At 53.2% G+C, this 17,739-nt stretch overlaps 6 protein-coding genes across 6 annotated transcripts; 4 read left to right on the top strand and 2 right to left on the bottom strand.

Moving 5' to 3' along the window:
- Positions 1 to 698: 698 nt before the first annotated feature.
- PG997_006199 (uncharacterized protein) lies at positions 699 to 1,064 on the top strand (the record flags this gene model as incomplete). The annotated part of the gene is made up of 1 exon (XM_066810514.1): positions 699 to 1,064. One exon carries the CDS (start codon positions 699 to 701, stop codon positions 1,062 to 1,064), a length of 366 nt encoding a protein of 121 aa, XP_066669437.1.
- Positions 1,065 to 2,287: 1,223 nt separating this feature from the next.
- PG997_006200 (uncharacterized protein) lies at positions 2,288 to 4,002 on the top strand (the record flags this gene model as incomplete). Its single annotated transcript, XM_066810515.1, has 3 exons — positions 2,288 to 2,584; positions 2,642 to 3,383; positions 3,485 to 4,002. Coding segments are annotated over 3 exons (1,557 nt in total), but the record flags the coding sequence as incomplete, so codon positions are not given.
- Positions 4,003 to 4,353: 351 nt separating this feature from the next.
- PG997_006201 (protein transporter sec-13) lies at positions 4,354 to 5,427 on the bottom strand (the record flags this gene model as incomplete). Its single annotated transcript, XM_066810516.1, has 3 exons — positions 4,354 to 4,380; positions 4,449 to 5,196; positions 5,264 to 5,427. 3 exons carry the CDS (start codon positions 5,425 to 5,427, stop codon positions 4,354 to 4,356), a joined length of 939 nt encoding a protein of 312 aa, XP_066669439.1.
- Positions 5,428 to 6,541: 1,114 nt separating this feature from the next.
- Positions 6,542 to 7,906, top strand: PG997_006202 (uncharacterized protein; the record flags this gene model as incomplete). The annotated part of the gene is made up of 5 exons (XM_066810517.1): positions 6,542 to 6,655; positions 6,832 to 7,077; positions 7,175 to 7,415; positions 7,474 to 7,790; positions 7,847 to 7,906. 5 exons carry the CDS (start codon positions 6,542 to 6,544, stop codon positions 7,904 to 7,906), a joined length of 978 nt encoding a protein of 325 aa, XP_066669440.1.
- Positions 7,907 to 9,912: 2,006 nt separating this feature from the next.
- Positions 9,913 to 12,800, top strand: PG997_006203 (uncharacterized protein; the record flags this gene model as incomplete). The annotated part of the gene is made up of 4 exons (XM_066810518.1): positions 9,913 to 9,976; positions 10,277 to 10,455; positions 10,925 to 10,991; positions 11,332 to 12,800. 4 exons carry the CDS (start codon positions 9,913 to 9,915, stop codon positions 12,798 to 12,800), a joined length of 1,779 nt encoding a protein of 592 aa, XP_066669441.1.
- Positions 12,801 to 15,041: 2,241 nt separating this feature from the next.
- PG997_006204 (ATPase components of ABC transporter) lies at positions 15,042 to 17,413 on the bottom strand (the record flags this gene model as incomplete). Its single annotated transcript, XM_066810519.1, has 4 exons — positions 15,042 to 15,739; positions 15,790 to 16,426; positions 16,488 to 16,568; positions 16,622 to 17,413. 4 exons carry the CDS (start codon positions 17,411 to 17,413, stop codon positions 15,042 to 15,044), a joined length of 2,208 nt encoding a protein of 735 aa, XP_066669442.1.
- Between the last annotated feature and the right edge of the window lie 326 nt (positions 17,414 to 17,739).

A 17,739-nucleotide genomic window follows, 5' to 3' on the forward strand; every position in this document is an offset into this window, starting at 1 on the left:
TTTACCGAGTTTTTCATATATTCATAGCAGTGATTAACTCCTGTGATGCGTTGCGCAATTCTCGATCATCTGGCTTTGCGCGCAAATTGTTGTCTTGTTGGCAAAGTTGGGCTGTTTCTGGTCTTGCCCAAGCCAAACCAGTTGACGATGGCACCTTGGCCTCGAGCTCATAGCCATGTCCTAGTGTATTCGGTATTAAGCATCCTTCGAAGTCTGGTTTTGGGAACACCACCCATTCCTTGGTGTCAGCTCATGTTCTACTCGGGAGAGACATATTCGTTGTTGGGCACTCGGATAGGCTGACGATTGTACGACTATCCGATGGATGAGACCTGCTTTGGTTCATTCTCTGATCCTGCTCAACAACCGACGCGCTTCTATTCTATTCCGTTGCCCACTGTGCGAGCCAGGGGCGCTCATCGCAATCGCTTTCCCTCTCCCATATTGGTCCTGACGTTCGGATGGCGGTGAGAGAAATCTGACCCCGCGACAGAGTGATTATGTGTCTCATTCAGGGGTGACATCGCGCAAGGAAACAACCTCGTCTTCGTATACGCTATTCCACTCCTTTCGGTCGTCCATCATCCACCCTGGCAGCACGGGAGACATTTCGTCCGCGTGCTGCCCCTGGTCTGGATCTCGCGGCACGTCCATGCTCCTCCCGACGGCGGAGAATCCGCGTCCAGATCCCTGACAGGATGCCAGACCGCCATGCCCGACCCGCCGGCCCTGCAAGATTCCAGATTCCATCAGCCCGAATGCCGTCACTCCCCGAACTCCCGCGTGCGCAAGGCAGGGATGATAGTGAGGTGCCGACGCCAGTTTCCTGGCCAATTTCCGAGCAGATCCATCGGCTCTTGGGCGGGGCCACGACAGCGAGTGTTGGCGATATTTCAGAAGGTTGGGCGCTCGCCACGATCCGTCTCGACCCCCAAGACCCTGCGCCGGTAACGTGCTACGATAGACACGACCTTAGGCACTTAGGCACCGGTATCGTCGCCAATGGATCTGCCACTGTAGCAACTGGTCTCAATACTTTTCATCGTGTTGTTCTCGTTCGATGAACGGCCTCTTCTGGGTGATCGCCCTTGGCATATGTGGGAATATGTCATGATCTTCAGCTTGGTCCGTTACCAGCTCCTCAAGCCCACCCAAAGGCTAGCTCGAGATCCATCCAGATAGGCATCTTTATGGAGGCCACCATGTCACCTTCAATGGGTCTTTCATCTTTGCAGAAGTTTTCCAGAAGGGGGCCCCTCAAGTATGAGTTGCTTCGACCACCCCCGTCCTGTCGCTAGCCGACATAGCCTTGGTCTGCTAGAATTGATGGCGACCGTTTTTCACGCTCAGGCTACCGAAACGTCGCGCAAGACAAGACGGACTTTACGCAAGCACAAGAACTGACCCAGTCGTTCTGGACAAGTGCATTAGTGCGCCAGAGGATGCCCGGGGTTTCATACCCGCGATACGCTTCCTTCTTTTCGTACTCTCTACTTACGGCGGGCTGGCTTATGAGAGTGATAAACAGACTTCAAATGCCCACTCCTAGGTATCTGGCCAGTAAGCAACGAAATAGCGAAGGCTCTCCCATTGGTAAAGAAGATTAGTTCTACAGAACATGGTCGTCGTCGTCTTCTTAGTCCCCTATTCGCAACCTACGACTCAACACGCGGGGTAACGCGGGGTTGCATCAAAAGGTGAAACGGCCGATGTTGTAAAACGCACGTGTCTTCCTACCAGTTGACATTGCAGGTAGCGTTGTCTCGGTATTGACCCAGAGAGGTGATATCATGTAATGTATTAACTTGAACGAGTTGACTGCATGTGAGTAGTGGGAGTGCCAGAGTGCTACCCCAGGTCCCCCGTGTGAAGCCAAGATTCTTAGCACCGCTAGAGTCGTGTTGAACTAATCAAAACTCGCGACGACGGTAGTGTACGCGTCAACGACTGCAGAGACGATCTTCTCTGCCTGAATGTGCATGCACATACATGACAATGTTTCTCATGCTTCGCATTCCACGCGTTTGTATTCCGATCGATGAGTTGTTTTAGTATGTGTCGTTTCCCCAGCTTGTTTCTTGTCGACGCAAAATTGCCGCCGACAATCCGCCTCACGCACTCACACGAGGAAAGGGTTGGTAGTCTCGGCTACTGAAACAGCAATTGCATCACCAGTCACCTGTAATAGATAGCCAGTATCTGCCAAGCCACCAAAGCAAAGTGGACGACGATATATTGTAGCTTCCTCAGCTCGCTTTTCATATCGTCGCCGATATCCCCTTCGGCAATGAAGCTCCCATATTTGGCTGGAGCCTCAGTGCTCTTTGCGGTCAGGACTGCAGCCCAACAGTACGGTTGCCCCAATGTCCTGAAACCCTCATACCAAGCCCCTGTGGTCGGTTCAGGCTGGACTGCGCAGCTCATCGCAAAAGACCTCAAGGACCCGCGGGGCATCATCTTCGATACCAAGGGTCACCTTCTTGTCGTCGAACAGGGGTCGGGCATCAAGCGCCTGACTTTTGACGACAAAGGGAACACTTGTCTTGTGCAATCAGGCTCGGAAACCATCGTCGACGATGAAGATGTAGGTAAAATTCTCGGGAGCGCTCAGCGTTGACTTCAGTTTCTAAACTCACACCAGCTCAACCACGGCATTGCCTTCTCCAATGACGGTAGAACTCTCTACGCCTCGTCCGATGCCAAGGTCTTGTCGTGGGCCTACGACCCCGAGAGCGGCACCACGAGCGGTGATGCGCGGACTATGGTCGAGAACTTGGACGGGGGCGGGCATTCGACAAGGACGCTCTTGATGTCTGCCAAACAGCCTGGCATGCTCCTCGTCTCCAAAGGCAGCGGCGGGAACGTCGATAGCCGAGCCACGGACGTATCGACGGGCGTCTCCCAGATACGCGCCTTCAACATGACCAATGCCACCGACACGCCCTACGACTACGCCTCCCAGGGCCGGATGCTGGGCTGGGGGCTGCGCAACTCGGTTGGCGTGGCGGAAGAGCCGATGACTGGCGGCATCTTCAGTGTCGAGAACTCGGTCGACGAAATGTTCAGGGACGGAACCGACGTGCATCAGGACAACCCGGGCGAGGAGCTTAATTTCCATGGCTTCCTGAATGCCTCCACCGAGAGCCAAGGGGGCAATTACGGCTACCCGGACTGCTTTGCGCTCTGGGATACGAACGTCCCGAACATTCAGAGCCTTAAAGTTGGCAGTCAGTTCCCACAGAACCAATCAAGCACTTTGAATGATACAACTTGTAACGAGGAACGTGTGTCTCCTCGCCTCACCTTCCAGGCCCACATGGCGCCCCTGGATATCAAATTCGCACCAGATGGCAACACCGCCTTCATTTCGTTCCACGGGAGCTGTAAGTTGGACCATCCTGGCCTCACCGGGCCTCACCTCATTGCGTTCCTATCTACATGCGTAAGTAAAAGGAGCAAAGCCGTTGACGTAACAACCACGCAGGGAACCGCGACAACGCCGCCGGCTACAAACTGAGCGCCGTTGCCTTCTCCAACGGCCAGCCCATCGAGCCGCCAGACTCCACCAAGGTTGTGACCAGCATCCTGTCCAACGCCGACAACGGCGCCTGCCCGGACGGGTGCTTCCGCCCCGTCGGTCTCGCCCTCGACGGCCAGGGCCGCGTCTACATGAGCTCCGACTCCACGGGGGAGATCTGGGTCCTGAAGCAGTCCGAGATATCCACCGGGTCCCCGCAGGGGGAGGCGGCGACGGCGGCGAGCCCTCGGCTACGGGCAACGCGGCGCCGGGCCGGGGCCGGTACGGTGGGATCCGACGGTCGGCGTTCGTCCCGGGCGTTAGGGAGACGGCGGTGCTACCGCTGTCTGGGGTCTGGGACTCACCTTACTCGCGTGTTTGATGACGGGTATGGGTATAATGACCGTAGTGCCGGTCTTGGAGCCTGCGGCCCGCAGAGCTTAGGGAGCTTTTGTGGGCTGATTATGGATTCCTTGACTACTGTTCGGTTATGTGCAGAAAGTCTCGTACAGTGCCGGGTCTGCTTCATCAAACCAACTTTTTGATGGCGATGCTCCTAAAGTGCGCGAGCGAGGTCAGTTTGTCACTCGTATTTTCCTTTATTGTACCATATATGGCGAATCAGTTCAGCATGTGTAAGTCTTCTGCGCGATATCACGTCTAGATGCCGATGATGTTTGTAGGGGAAATTGAATGGGAAATGTGAATGAAATAGGAGTCTATTTTCCGACCTCTCTACTCCGAATGATATCACGCTTCATCACACCGAGACTTTTCCTTCTCGCGCCCATAGGACTGCCATAAGCCAGAACTCCTGGTATGAGACTAGACCATGTTTACCATATAACTGCGGCCTGGTTTTTCTAGGCAGAAATCGACGACGCTCGTATTCTTTGTTTGAGTTTGCGCTGTTGCCGGATTTCGGGCTTACTCTTCCATGGTCTTCACGCACTCCCCACTCGCCACGCAGGTTCTCCTTCCACAGCGAGACCTTGTTGTCGCCGCCGCTAACGGCCAGCACGTTTCCGCTCAGACTCCAGCTGACACGCCAGACGACGGCATCGAAGTTCAGCACCTTGCAGGCCCACTGACCCTGGCTGTTGCTGTCGCTGGTCCAAATGCGCACCGTCTTGTCTTCGGACGCCGAGGCGATATAGCTCTTTTGGAGGACAGTAGGGCTCCAAGCGACATCCCGCACCCAGTCGGTGTGGCCAGTAAGAGGCTCACTCTCCTGCTTGTACCCTTGAGTGGCCTGGTCCCAGGTCCAGATCTTCAACACGTTGTCGCATCCGCCCGTCACGAAGCGTCGCTGGATAGGAGAGCCCTGGCCGGGGGAGGCCGAGGAAACAATACTGCCGGGCGTGGTAGCGGGCGCCCAAGAGACCGAGTTGACTCCCAGGCCGTGGGCGGGGAATGCGACGTGCTGAAAGTTGTTGTCCTTGAACTCGAGGACCGAGACGGTTCCGTCGGAGGAAGCGCAGGCAAGCAGGCAGCCGGACTCATGCGGCGACCAAGAGACCATGTTGACCGAGGCCTTGTGGAGTGCGAAATCGAAGATCTTCTGCCATTGGTTCTGTTGCTCGCGCCAGATGAAGACCTTGCCGTCGTAGCCTGCCGAAGCCAGAATGTTTCCGTACTTGGGGTGTGCCCAGGACACACACCACACAGCACCTTCATGACTATAGACCCATTGTCAGCAACAGCATATCATGGATAGCCAACGTCGGTGTCGGGTGGGAGCCATACCCCTTTAGTGTTTCCGTTAATCGTTGCGTCTCGCCCTCGATCTCGAAGATCTTGATGGTCTTGTCGGAGGAGCATGTGGCTAGCCGGCGTCCGTAGTAGTCGAGAACTGCATCATGCTGAACAGTGTCAGTGGTGATGACCGAAGACTCCAGGGAAAGAGACATGGTGTGCTTGTGTTGCTGCTGTACGCTCTATGCTTTGCAGATGCTCCAGGGTGCAGAGGGCTGGCTGGGTGGAAGACATACAATCATATCATCGTGGCCGGAATTCGAGATAACCTGCGCCTGCTCTCAGGGGTCAGCCACGTCAAGACATTGATCCAGACAGGTAGTGCAAGCTCACCATCTTGGAGATAGGCCCGGATGGGACGTAGATATGTAGTTGGTGTCGCAAGGTACGGGGAGGTAAGCAAGGTCGCCTGTATTGCCAGGCTGACGAGCTGAGAAGTAAGTGGTGTGACTGTTGTTGTTGTTGTCTTCGTTTTCGTATGAGCTGGTGCTGTTGTGATGCTGCCGGCGGGAAGCTGGGTAGACCTACAATTGTTGACCTCACCTGCACACTGGCAACGTCGCCAGTACCAATCCACCGATACCTTGCTGCAAGAGCCCCACTGGTGCTATGTAGCTCGGCGCCTCAGCAGTGTCCAATTCTCCAAGTAGGTGTAGGTACCTTTGTATCCCAGCACTCACCATTCACCTGGCGTCCACTCAACTGCATCGGCCACCTGCTTTAGGTACGTACCTCTGCGACCCGACCTCGGAAAATTCACACCCGATATCCGACTTTCATACACACGCGTGCCTCACGATTACGCCACACACCGTAGTCCGTACCTAGTGCAGCAGTCAGATCCCGTTCTACCTAGCCACATCTTTCGGCAGAAGCTTGACTAGGACCTCGGTTTGCTACTACGTAATTCCCACCCCGCCGTTTTCCCCAGATCCGTTGCAGGTCAGACCCGTCTTTGGCCGAGCACCAATAGCAACGCGATCGCGTGCGACCCTCGACATCTGATCTCTGGAGCTTGACAAGCATCGTTAGTTGATGTGAATGCCAATTTGTGCAAAACAGCTTAGAGCCACCTTCGTATTCTTCCCCGTCATTACTTGACATCCTTTCCTCTATCAATATTCACAACCACGACATCAACGACCCTTCCACCTTCTCCTTTCCCTTCCAAAGCGGCACTCGGCGACATTTGTGCCTAGTGACACCTTCGCCGGCTAGTAGCATCTTCCCTACATACTACCAACATCTCGCACACATCTCCGAATCATCATGGCAGACAACATCTGCGGTCCGTCCAACGCCGCCAAAGGGCTGGCTCGGCATTTCGATCAGGATCGGTCACGCCAGCAAGATCACATCCACGCCCAGAATCAGCCCGGCGAGGTAAGTAAACACCATGGGGCTGTCGCATTCCAAACTTTGCACCCACAAAGCTGTTGGGGACTTTTTTACGATCGCCACGAGAACCACGCTGTTCACTTGGCCCTTACCAATCCCTTATCAACTTCTGTTCCCTTCCCCAAGCTACCCAAAAACCACTGCTGATACTATTTGACCAGTCCTTTCGATCACCAGCCTCCCATCTCGCCAATGCCGGTAATCAGCATTTCAACAACTTCCAGGGCAGCCCTGGCACAATCCCGACCTTGCCTACCCCGAATTTCGGTCCCATGCCCATGGCGCAAATGCGAGGCCCTCCGAATGCTGCGTACATGGGCCCCCAACATCCTGCTGCTATGGCTCAACAGAACATGCAAGGAGACTGGGCTTCCCAGTTTCAGAACATGAGCCTTCATGGGCAGTCTGTACAGGCCACTCCCCTCCTCCCAAGCACAGATTCATCAGGTCAATCAGTTACCAGCCATGAACAACCCATCTTTCATGCCTAACAATCCTATGCAGATGGGTCCGTTTGCCGTTCCCGGTAGCGGATTCGGCCAAATGGGTCCTATGATGCCTTTTGGGCCATTTGGTAGCCAAGCCGGGGGGCTCATGGCACCTGGTGGTCCTGTGATGGATTCAAAGGAGCAGAAGGAGTGGCATGCCCAGCAGATGATGGATCGCCAGATCAATGACGAGGAATTTGATCTAGCGCTGGAGGAGTGGATGAATTCTAACCACGATACTGCTCTACTTAACAGAGGTACGTTTCGCTATATCAAGAAATTACAGGATCTGTTGCTAATTGAAGTTCGATGCAGCTGAGGTCTTGAACCCTGCTCCAGCCGAAGTCCAGGAACCCAAGACTGAACCAGTTCACAACCCTCAAGATGAGACAGAGCTTGCACGTGTCGCTCAGCAACTGGTTGACTCGGTGGCTTCAGACGAATCGGAGAAATTCAGAAACTCCAGCTTCCTGAGCCTAATGAGACGTATTGCTGCGAAGGAGGTTGTCATCCAGGATAGTAACCTGGTTGAGGCTTCAACTGCAGACGCGATCAACACAGCCACTGGTTCGAGCATCGGCTCACACGTCACTCCTGAATCGTCTTCTGTTTCTGGATCACCTTTATCCGAGGTAAGTTCATGCCGTTTTACAGCTTGACAGATCTTCTCTTCTAATGTATTACATAGAACGTCTCTAACCCTAAGGGCAAAGGCAAGCAGAAGGCGACAGAACCGCCCAGCTCTTAGTTGAGAGCGAACTTTACGGTGACATCGATCCTCGACGACCTGATATGGTTATCGAAACACTTTATTGGCGAGTTAAGGAAGTAGTTGGACCGCCTCAGCTTTGTCGATCTCGACGAAGACGTGAGCATCCATTGTACATTACCAGAGGCAACCCCCATGGTTCTCCGTCACTGGCCACGGATTTTGCCTCCATTCACAAGCATTGCAATGATGACGACAAGGCATAAGTAGGCGTTCGAGGCGTTCGAGGCATTGTATTCAAGTAGGACTCACATTGCGGTTCTGCTTTTCCACTTCGATGGTTTTTCGTTTCTCCTTCGACCTTCAGTTGAGGTCAAAGGATATCAATTGGCGTTTCTAGGGGTGGTTACTAAAGTTTGATAATTTCTCACAAGCAGAGCATCGCAGGCTTCGCTGGATATAGAGAATTGTTTGTAGGATACAGCGGAATGACACGTTGATTGCACTTTGGACCTAGGCTAGTACGATAGACGGTGGCATCACTGACAATGGATTTCCTTCTTCGGTATATGTAACATGGTTCGAGAAGGGTAGTTGTCAATAGCTGTGTCGCGTCACTCGCGGCGCCCGAATACTCATTGGGCTGAGGCCCCAGCATAACGGTCAGTACAGCAGCCCCTTCTTGTCTAAGTTGAGGCCCTGAGTCTCGCGACCTGGCGTTGTCGAGGCCATCTTAACCCATGATGTGGTTCTCATCTCTTCGTTGCAGCCGATGCATGGGCAGCTTCCGGTTCAGGATAGATGTACGCGATGACAACCACCTTCCTACAACACCTACACAGCACTCAATGCATCATTGTGACTTCATCAATTGTGTGTCGCAACTGAACGTCGCTCGCTTCCCCCGGGCCCCGCCGACTCGCGGCGATGATCCGGGTCGCAAACTGAGCACGAATCAACAAGTAACAGGGGTCCACGCGGAGATTACGGAGGCCTAGATACGTGGGCTCACGTAAGCTCATGCCGGCAGGGAAGTTATTGGCCGCTTTCAGCCACACAACCCGGCCTCTGGCAACTGGGATTGCTGTGAATCTTGGGTGAACTTGCTGATGATGGACTTTGTCCAAGGCCTACCTAGAGCCACTTGACCCTCCATGGGGGCAGGACTTGCTTCATCGGGATATCTGCATATCCGTGGCTGACCTAAGAAGAGGCCGGGAGGCGCGGGTGAGCGAACCAGCAACTCCGATATTTGACCTCAGTGTCGGAATGGGCGAAAGCTGGGTGGGAGATGGTTGAGCTCCGACGTAATGCAGATAGGTAACAGGCGCATGAGGTTGCGCAAGTATGTATGCAATGTATATCCACACGCCGGAAGCCCATACACACATGCGCCGGGAAGGCGACGCATCGACGGAGCAGGCAAAGTCGAACGCGGCACGCTTGAGGTGCAAAAAGTGTAAGACGGAGGAACTTTACTTGCACCTGCTGCATCCATGTACCATTGACCGGGAGGCAGACTCGGCTCCACCCCTGCAGAGCGCCCTAATTTGTCTCAGCGCCCTCCTACTAGTAAAGGATTTATATGCAGCAGAAGGACTCGGTGAGAGAGATCAATGCCTGATGATGCGTATCGTCCTACAGGCAGACTACTGCAAGACCGCGACGCCGTGTTGTCGAAAGACTACCCGAGCCGCTAATATACGATATCCCTTCCCTGGGCGTGTTTATTCCTACCTACCTAGAATCTACTATTGGCAGAGAGTATCTACTTGGTAGGATACACGAACGCTAAGCATCAGCAGCTTGGCTCAGGCTCCGCTTGGCGGTATTAGTATGGGGTTGCCGTAGATGAAACATAGAAGCTATGTATCCATCCCCAGCCCGCGCACACCCCCAGCATGCGCGAGTATGAGTCACAACTGCATAGAAGCAAAGGCCGGGGAGCAATTGAGATATCTGATTTGCCGAGAAAGTCAATTCCGAAAAATAAAGGCATGGATGAAGCTTTGGGACGTGACCAGGGGTAAAAAGCAAGTCCCATCATGGGAAATGTCGCTGCCTTGAGCGCAAGAGGCATCGCATCGTACGTAACGCCCATCCAGAGTTGTAAGTAATCGGAAAATGGGGATCGTGATTCGATTCGCGGCCCTCAACCGACCAGGACCGGAACTGGTGCATTGTTAATCTGATCTTACTGTACACAGCGCATCTGTGTAATACTGCCACCGAGCTGAGGCAGTGCGGATATGGGCAGTGCCATCAACTAACTGCATACCTCCCACCTCCCTTCGAAGCACAAGGGCGGCACATGTCTAAGAGCCTTTTCAAGGCTACCAATTGAACCCAGGCAGCTGTATTATCGTTGCAGCCAATGCCCTCACACGATTATTGATACTGTGTGCTTAGCCTCCTTCGCTCCTGCACGTCTCAAGGCCTCAAGATATACGTCTATCCCATCCAGATGGTCACAGACATGGTGTATCAAGATCAGATCAGCTGAACTGGACAGATTGCAGCATGTGCTGAAATTTGTTCTTGTTCTGGTCCGGATAGCGTCCAAGAAGATTGAAGAATCAATCCATGTCGTGAGCGCGAGCGCATCCTGGCAAGTGGACGCTTGCGCCCTAGACATGTAATCGGGATTTGGCCGTTTCCTATTCCGGCACGCCGGGTTGGAAATGCTGGGAGAGATGCTGCAGTGGAGATTGGATGCATACTAGCAAGGCAACCAGTTGCGAGGCGCATCAACCAACATCCCTCCAGGTACCAGCAGTAATGTTTTTGGGCGACGAAACTCCTGGAACGAGGGCATTTCCAGGCCAATCTACCAAAGTTCTGTAGGACCAAGGCACGTACCGAAGCGTTTTTTCTCCCTTGGCCCTGCCATTACTGCCGGCTGAGATTCTCCCAGTCGATATGCAGCAGAATACGGGCAGCAAGTGGCAGGCTGGCAGGTAATACGAGCCGTTCCAATGAATGTGCTGCTAGTACAGTGCGCCGTGCGTAGAACCCCGGCAGAATGGGAATGCCAAGGCGCTAGGCTATGACTCATAGCTGGACGGTCGATCGCCAAACAGCGCAAACGGGATTGTGGACTGTGATTCCGTCGCAGTCGCGGACAGTGGGTTGAGTGGGATGCAGTTTTTTGGCCTTGGGGGAGGCAACTGCGACCAATTGGGCCCGCCGGGCGTAACCTGCACCCTAAAAACTTGCGAAAACCTGGGAAACCTAGGTCGCAAATGCTGCGCTGCGCTGGGAGGAAAAAAAAGTGTGTGTGGTTTGGCGGGCGCGAGCCGGTCTCCCAGTCTCACCTTCCCATCCCACCACACACAGCCTTTCCCACCCCACTCATTCAAAAACCTCAGCGCATCCCGACCTGCACCAACTTTTCTTCCCTTTTCCTCTTCTTTTTCTCCCATCCCCCCCAAAACCAGGCAGACATTACACAAGAAACACATCAGGTATCCCCCAAGATGCGTTAAACCAGCAACCCCCCGTTCCCAGCTTCCCCGTGCTCTCCGTAGCCAACGTCACCATTCAGTCTTCTAAAGAACAACCCATCAACTCCACTCAACCCTTCCCTTCAGCTCTTCCTTCACAGGTCGATCTGAACGTCCACGAAGCTATTCCCAGCTCCCGCAACAGTTCTCTCACCACCGCAACCATTTCCCCTCAAGACTTAACAGTCTTCACCACGGATTCCCATCAGTCACCATGGCTTCCCTCCAGTTCGTCCAGCCTGCCGGCACCATCCGCGCATCAACAGCCATATCAGCAGCCGCAACATCAGCAGGACTTTGTCTTGTTCGATCAGCCCTCTCCCGCCAGAACGACCGCTAATCGCACGGTTTCCTCGCCTGCAACAGCAGCGAATACAAACTTTGGATCTCTAAACAACAATCGACGTCACTCGTCATCAAACCAGGTCAACAACAGCAGTGACTACTCTCCCTCATTGCAGAACCAACGAGTGGCCCAGATTATCCAAGCGACAGGGCACCAGACTTCTTCTTTGGCTTTCAACAATCGGCTCAACTCTCCCACTGCTCAAAACCAAAACCAGCAGTTTTACGCATCTTTATCTGCTCCATCATCGACTATCGCAGTGAATCAGCAACAGCAGCACCGTCAGGCCCGCCCCCCGGTTCCACTGTTCACTCAAGGCATCGGTAACCAGAACCCGGCCAAGATGGATTTGCAAGGTAAACACATCCCTTCTTCTGCCAGAAGGGTCAACCGCTTACACAATGCAGACGCGCTTGGAGACCTCACTTGGGGCGAGGGCGGAGTGGCCACCCCGGCTTACTCTTCCCCCGCTGCCGCGTACGATTTTGGTGTCAGCTCCGCCTCGAGTTCGACGACTAACATTGGCACCGTCTCTCCCCACGACCTGCTAATCTCCGCACCGAACTCGACGGCTTTCACCAACCTGACTTCGCCGTCCTTCTCCAACGAGTCACCCGACTTCATCGATAGCTTTGACGTTAGTCCCAACTTTGGCAGCAACGACTTTGACAACGGCGCCAGCGACCCTTGGTACCCACTCTTCCCTCAGGAGACTACCGTCACGGACACATTCCCTACACCTGCCCTTGACGAATCTCCTATCGACAAGTCGGAAGATCTCGAGGTCGTTGAGCCTGCTCCTCTGCCCCGTCGCAAATCTGCCAACTCGCCTACTAGTCATGGACGCCACTCTTCTGTCTCTGGTGTCAACTCTCGCCGACGAGACAAGCCTCTGCCGCCAATCATTGTAGATGACCCTTCGGACAACATTGCAATGAAGCGAGCTCGCAACACTCTTGCCGCTCGCAAGTCTCGAGAGCGCAAGGCTCAGCGTTTTGACGAACTAGAAGAGAAGATTGCCAAGTTGGAGCAAGAGCGTGATCATTGGAAGCGTATTGCGATGAGCCGATCCGGTGGCTCATGAAGCATTGGTAATTAGGCATATTGATGTGCTCTTTCTTCGGATGAACTGGAGGGACAGGCCTTTGGCCTAGTCGCCTCATACTTAAGGAGGCAGTAGTGAGGCGTCCTCGATTCATTTCGGACTCTCGTGCTACTTGCCGCGGATTTCTTGGCGTTTTCCGTCATCAATCATCTCCATGTAGTTCTTATGTGGTTTCTTCTCCTTTTTCTCCGGCTTAGGTTCCGGAACAAAAATAAGGTGTGGTGGTCTTCGCAGGGTTATGGTTATTATCCGTCGCACTCCGGGTGCTTGACGATGTGCTTTTAGTTTCATTAGTGTTCGCCTCAGCGGCTTCAATCGGATTTCTTCGTTGTATCTTGAGACAAACATCGTTGCCCATCTCCGTGATTAATGGTCTGAGCCTATTTGCTGTGCCTACTCTGTGCTAAGCCGCAGATGAACAGGGCTGCCTCTGGCTTGCCGCGTTTCGGTGGAGTGAGTTATTGCCTTGTCTTGGAATACTTGATTTCTGAATGCTTTATCCGACGCCTTCGACTGCTGGTAAGCGCAGTTATGTGGTCTACGTATCTATGTTAAGTACATCAACGTATATTGTACTTATTTCCAACCCCTTACTCGCAATCACCCTCTTTCATTTACTTGAGTGCCGACTTGTTTCTGCCCGTCACACCGTTCAAGTTCCTGTCAACTGAAATGTTTCTTTCGTACTAAGAGTCTCGAGTGTATCATGCCTATGTGGGTGCATATGAGCGTATACTGGAAACCCCCTTCCATGCATGTGGTATGGCCTTGGGTTCGGGTTGGGAAACTATTTGCTAACTCTCGGTAAATCTCATCAGTGGTTTTGATGGGTAGGGTAATCTTTCACACCGTGGGCTAGCCGACTCCCTCTGTGGCTCGTACCTGGCCATAGGCGGGAGGGCTAAAGATCACTGGAAGCTACCGGAGTCCAGCAGGTACGGTGGTTTCTACCATCGCGACCCAGGATGGTGAGGAACGGGCTCATGTGTGCAGATGTGTGTAGATGTATGAGCAGTGTGTTTATTCCAAATACTCGGCCTCATAGATCGGTCACACGGCTGAAGATACGTTGGCATGGAGAAAGGGGGTGATGCTGAGTGTCATGACATCTGGATGCGATTTCCGCACCCATAAACGCCACTCCTCTACACGTGTTTTCGACCTTCGGCAATGGAAGAGATCTGCGTGTTCTCGCTGTTGGATTGAGAAACCTGTTCGTTGTACCCGTACCAAGAGTAAACAAGCAAACATACAACGGCAAGACAGTCGTAGTTTAGAGTACAGCAGCTTGTTCCGTACCAATTGAATGGATGCCTTCATGCACCGGTTGTTTCCTCGCGGTTCCACGTAGCATCTAGCGAAACAGGAATAAGCGTAGGCAAATAACTTCTAGGACCAAACACGTTTCCTTTTAATCATCCATGCAAGCAGTAAGTCTTATGATGGGTACTCGTATAGAAGTAGTACGCGAGGATGGGGGTAGAGAAACGGAAAGCAAACCGCCGTATCGTTCCTTAAAAAAATTCACAAATGAACAAATCCTCTAATAGCAAGAAGAGGGTGGCCACTGATATGACTGGCGTAAAGCCTCTCGGGGTGAGTTGCATAGCGAAATACGACTCCTAGAGAGAGCACAATCAACTAGCCACGGATGAAAGTGGGCGGTTCCTCTGCTTGTGAGAGTATGAGGAATTTCATTAGGGGGTCATACTGTCAAACAAAAGGTAGCTGTTGAAGCAGTCGAGAGGGAGATGGGGTCAGATGAATGAAGTGTATCTATCCATAGCGAACATGGAAACTAACTTGAACAAGCATTGACATGTGACATGCAGTGCTTCGAAGAAGCTCGTATAAATTTGAACTACACATAGGTGATGATGCGGATACCCAAGTTGGAAACCCTCTACTACAACTTGCCGTGAAACACGTCCTAGAGGTTGTTGGTTGCAACTCGTCGCTCAGGAAGATGGTTATCCAGTTCCGCCATGCGAGGCATAAAGTATGCGTGGTCTCGAGTGGATGCTTTAGTATCCTATATCGATTAGAGTTGAGGACAATCATCGTTACAACAGGATAAGTAGACAGGGAATCAATATAGGCAGCCATTTACATGGGAGTAACATATCTCACGATTGTACAAAGTACTTCGTGCTGAGTATCGTATGAGGCCATCGTGTTTATTCATTTCGCGTGAACTACTACTTCGCCTACGATGTGAATCTAATGAGCCTTAACGACACCAGACGAGTCTGCCTGGGCCGTGATTCTCTTCTTGTACGCCTGGACGTCTCCGGGGAACTTCCAGACCGTTCCGTTCTCGCAAACCCACAAGCTGTTGCACACAGTCTGCAGCATAGTGACATCGTGAGAAACCATGAGGACACCTCCCTGGAACTCCCGCAGCGCCTCGGACAGCGCATCCATGGCCTCGATATCGAGATGGTTGGACGGTTCGTCAAGAACAAGAATGTGGGGGTTGGTCAGGGCCAGGCACGCGAAAGCTACACGCGACTTTTGACCTCCGGACAACACCTCCATCTTCTGCAGACCCGTCGTGCCGGTGATACCGAAGGCGCCGAGCTGGCGACGGTACTCTTCGTCCGTACGTCCGGGGTATGACTTCGACATGAAACTGACCGCACTCATGGTGAGATCGAGAGCGTCGACGTGATGTTGAGCAAAGAATCCAACACGAAGGCGCGAGTTCTGTGAAATCAGACCCGTGGTGGCTCCCAGCTTGCCGATGAGGAGCTTCAAGATTGTAGTCTTACCAGCACCGTTGGGACCAACGATACCGATACGAGAATCGAGCTGAACATCGAGATCGACGTCCTTGAGCAAGATGTTCTCCGGCGTGTACCCGAATGTGACACCTGACATTTGGATAATAGGGGTGAGAGCTTCTCGACGTCGGGGAACTTGAACTTGACACTGTACTCGGCCTCTGGTGCCTCCAGGATAGGCATACGTTCCAGTTTCTTGATACGCGACTGGGCTTCGGCAGCCTTGGCAGCGTTGTATCGGAATTTGTTGATGAAATCTTGCAAATGGGCACGCGCCGCCACGTTGTTCTCGTACTCTCTCTGGTAGACCTTCTTCCGCTCCTCTCTGGTGGCGTAGAAGGACTCGAAGTTGGCACCCCGGTAGTAGTCGAGTCTTTCGGAGTGCTGGTGCATGATATCGGTCGCGACTTCGTTGAGGAAGGCTCTGTCGTGACTCACCACGAGGACGGTGCTAGGGTATGTTTGAAGGTAGTTTGAAAGGAAGGTGATGGAGGGGACATCCAACATGTTAGACGGTTCGTCAAGAAGCAGCAGGTCAGGTTCGCAGAAAAGAGCTCTAGCAAGAGCAAGACGCATACGCCAACCACCAGAGAAGGTCTTAGTGGCAAAGAGCTGGCGCTCGGCTGAGAAACCAAGGCCAGCAAGGATACTGGCTGCACGAGACTCGGCCTTGTCAGACTCCATCTCGGCCAATTTGGACTGAACGTCACCAAGCTTGGTATCTAGGGCCTCGCGTTCTCGGTCAAGCCTGGCAGCATCGGCAGACGTATCTGCCATTGGCGCACGTTGCGTCTCAATGTCGGCCAGTTTAGCAGTAAGGTCCTAGTACAGAGTTAGCCATGGCTCAGAGAATCAACACTACATCCCGGGACGTGTGGCTTACCCCTTGCTCCTTGAGAAGGACCTTTCGCCAGACATCGGCATCCAGAACCGCTTGGATAGCCGGCGTGTCGTCACCCATAAGCTGCAAATTTGTGTCAGTGCATGTTGTCTACTGGTAGAAAGACTTGGACTTACCTCCTGCTCGACGTGAAGAATCGAGATATGTGTAGGAATAGGCACCTCTCTCCGCGAAAGTGCGCGCAGAAGTGTAGATTTACCAACACCGTTGTTGCCAACCAAACCATAGCGATGACCATAGGCCAAGGTAAGATTGGTGTCGGTCAAGATTCTCTGGCCGCCGATGGAAACATCAATGTTCTCAATCTTGATATCCTTGGATTTGTTGCCGCCACTCGAGCCGAGTTGCAGAGGGTTGACAGCCATGTAGAACTCTTCGTACGACTGGGCATCGTCGGTCTGGTTGAGGAGCTTGGAAGCCTCGTACTGAACCGTTTTGAACTCCTTCTTGTTCTGCTTGGCCGCAATCTTGCGCTCTGCCTTCTCGAGCTTCTTGCGGTCGACCTTGGACTCGACCTTGCGAGCGTTGGCCGACTCGAGGTCGATGTTGCCCGTCGCCACAGCGAGCGTGGAAGACATGTTCCGCTGGGTACCGACCGAGATGGCCTGGTCCAGACGCTTGACCGCGGACGGCCCCTTACGCCCGCCATTCTCACTGTTGGCGGCCTCGTACTTCTCCACCCACTTGGCGACCAGCGTACGGATCTTGTCCTGCTGGGGCCCAGTAGCGTTGCCCGCAGCGGAAACCAGAAGCTCCGTGATGGCGATGGCAGCATCGGCCAAGGGCGACAGTCCGGTCGCTTCCTCATCATCGGTCCATGTCATTGACGCATGTCGCAGATAGCCCACTGAGTACTCCGAGAGGATCGGGTCCAGATCCGGGAGCACGGCTCTAATTTCGGCCTCCATTTTGGGAAATGATATTGGGATTCCCGGGATCTCGACTTGTGTTTTGTGGTGCGGGAAGCAGTTGCTGGGACAGCGGGGAAAAAGGAAGTACGTAGCAAATCCCGACTGAGGCAAGCAACAGATCTGCGACTTTCCAACACGCCTCTGCACGACTGCTTCTACCTGTTCCCGTTTCAAGGTCTACCGAAAACTATTGCTTCGTGTGCGCTGGCGGTGTCCTCAGTTGCACAACATAACATATGCGCATTTGCCTCCTGCCAATTTTGCATCTCCTAGTACAGAATTCACAAGACGTCGTTGATGGTGGGGTCACGTTACAGTGCAAA

Source organism: Apiospora hydei (assembly GCF_038363865.1).
Source record: "Apiospora hydei strain CBS 114990 chromosome Unknown utg000005l_segment0_segment0, whole genome shotgun sequence".
In the NCBI taxonomy this organism is placed as follows: Eukaryota; Fungi; Ascomycota; class Sordariomycetes; order Amphisphaeriales; family Apiosporaceae; genus Apiospora; species Apiospora hydei.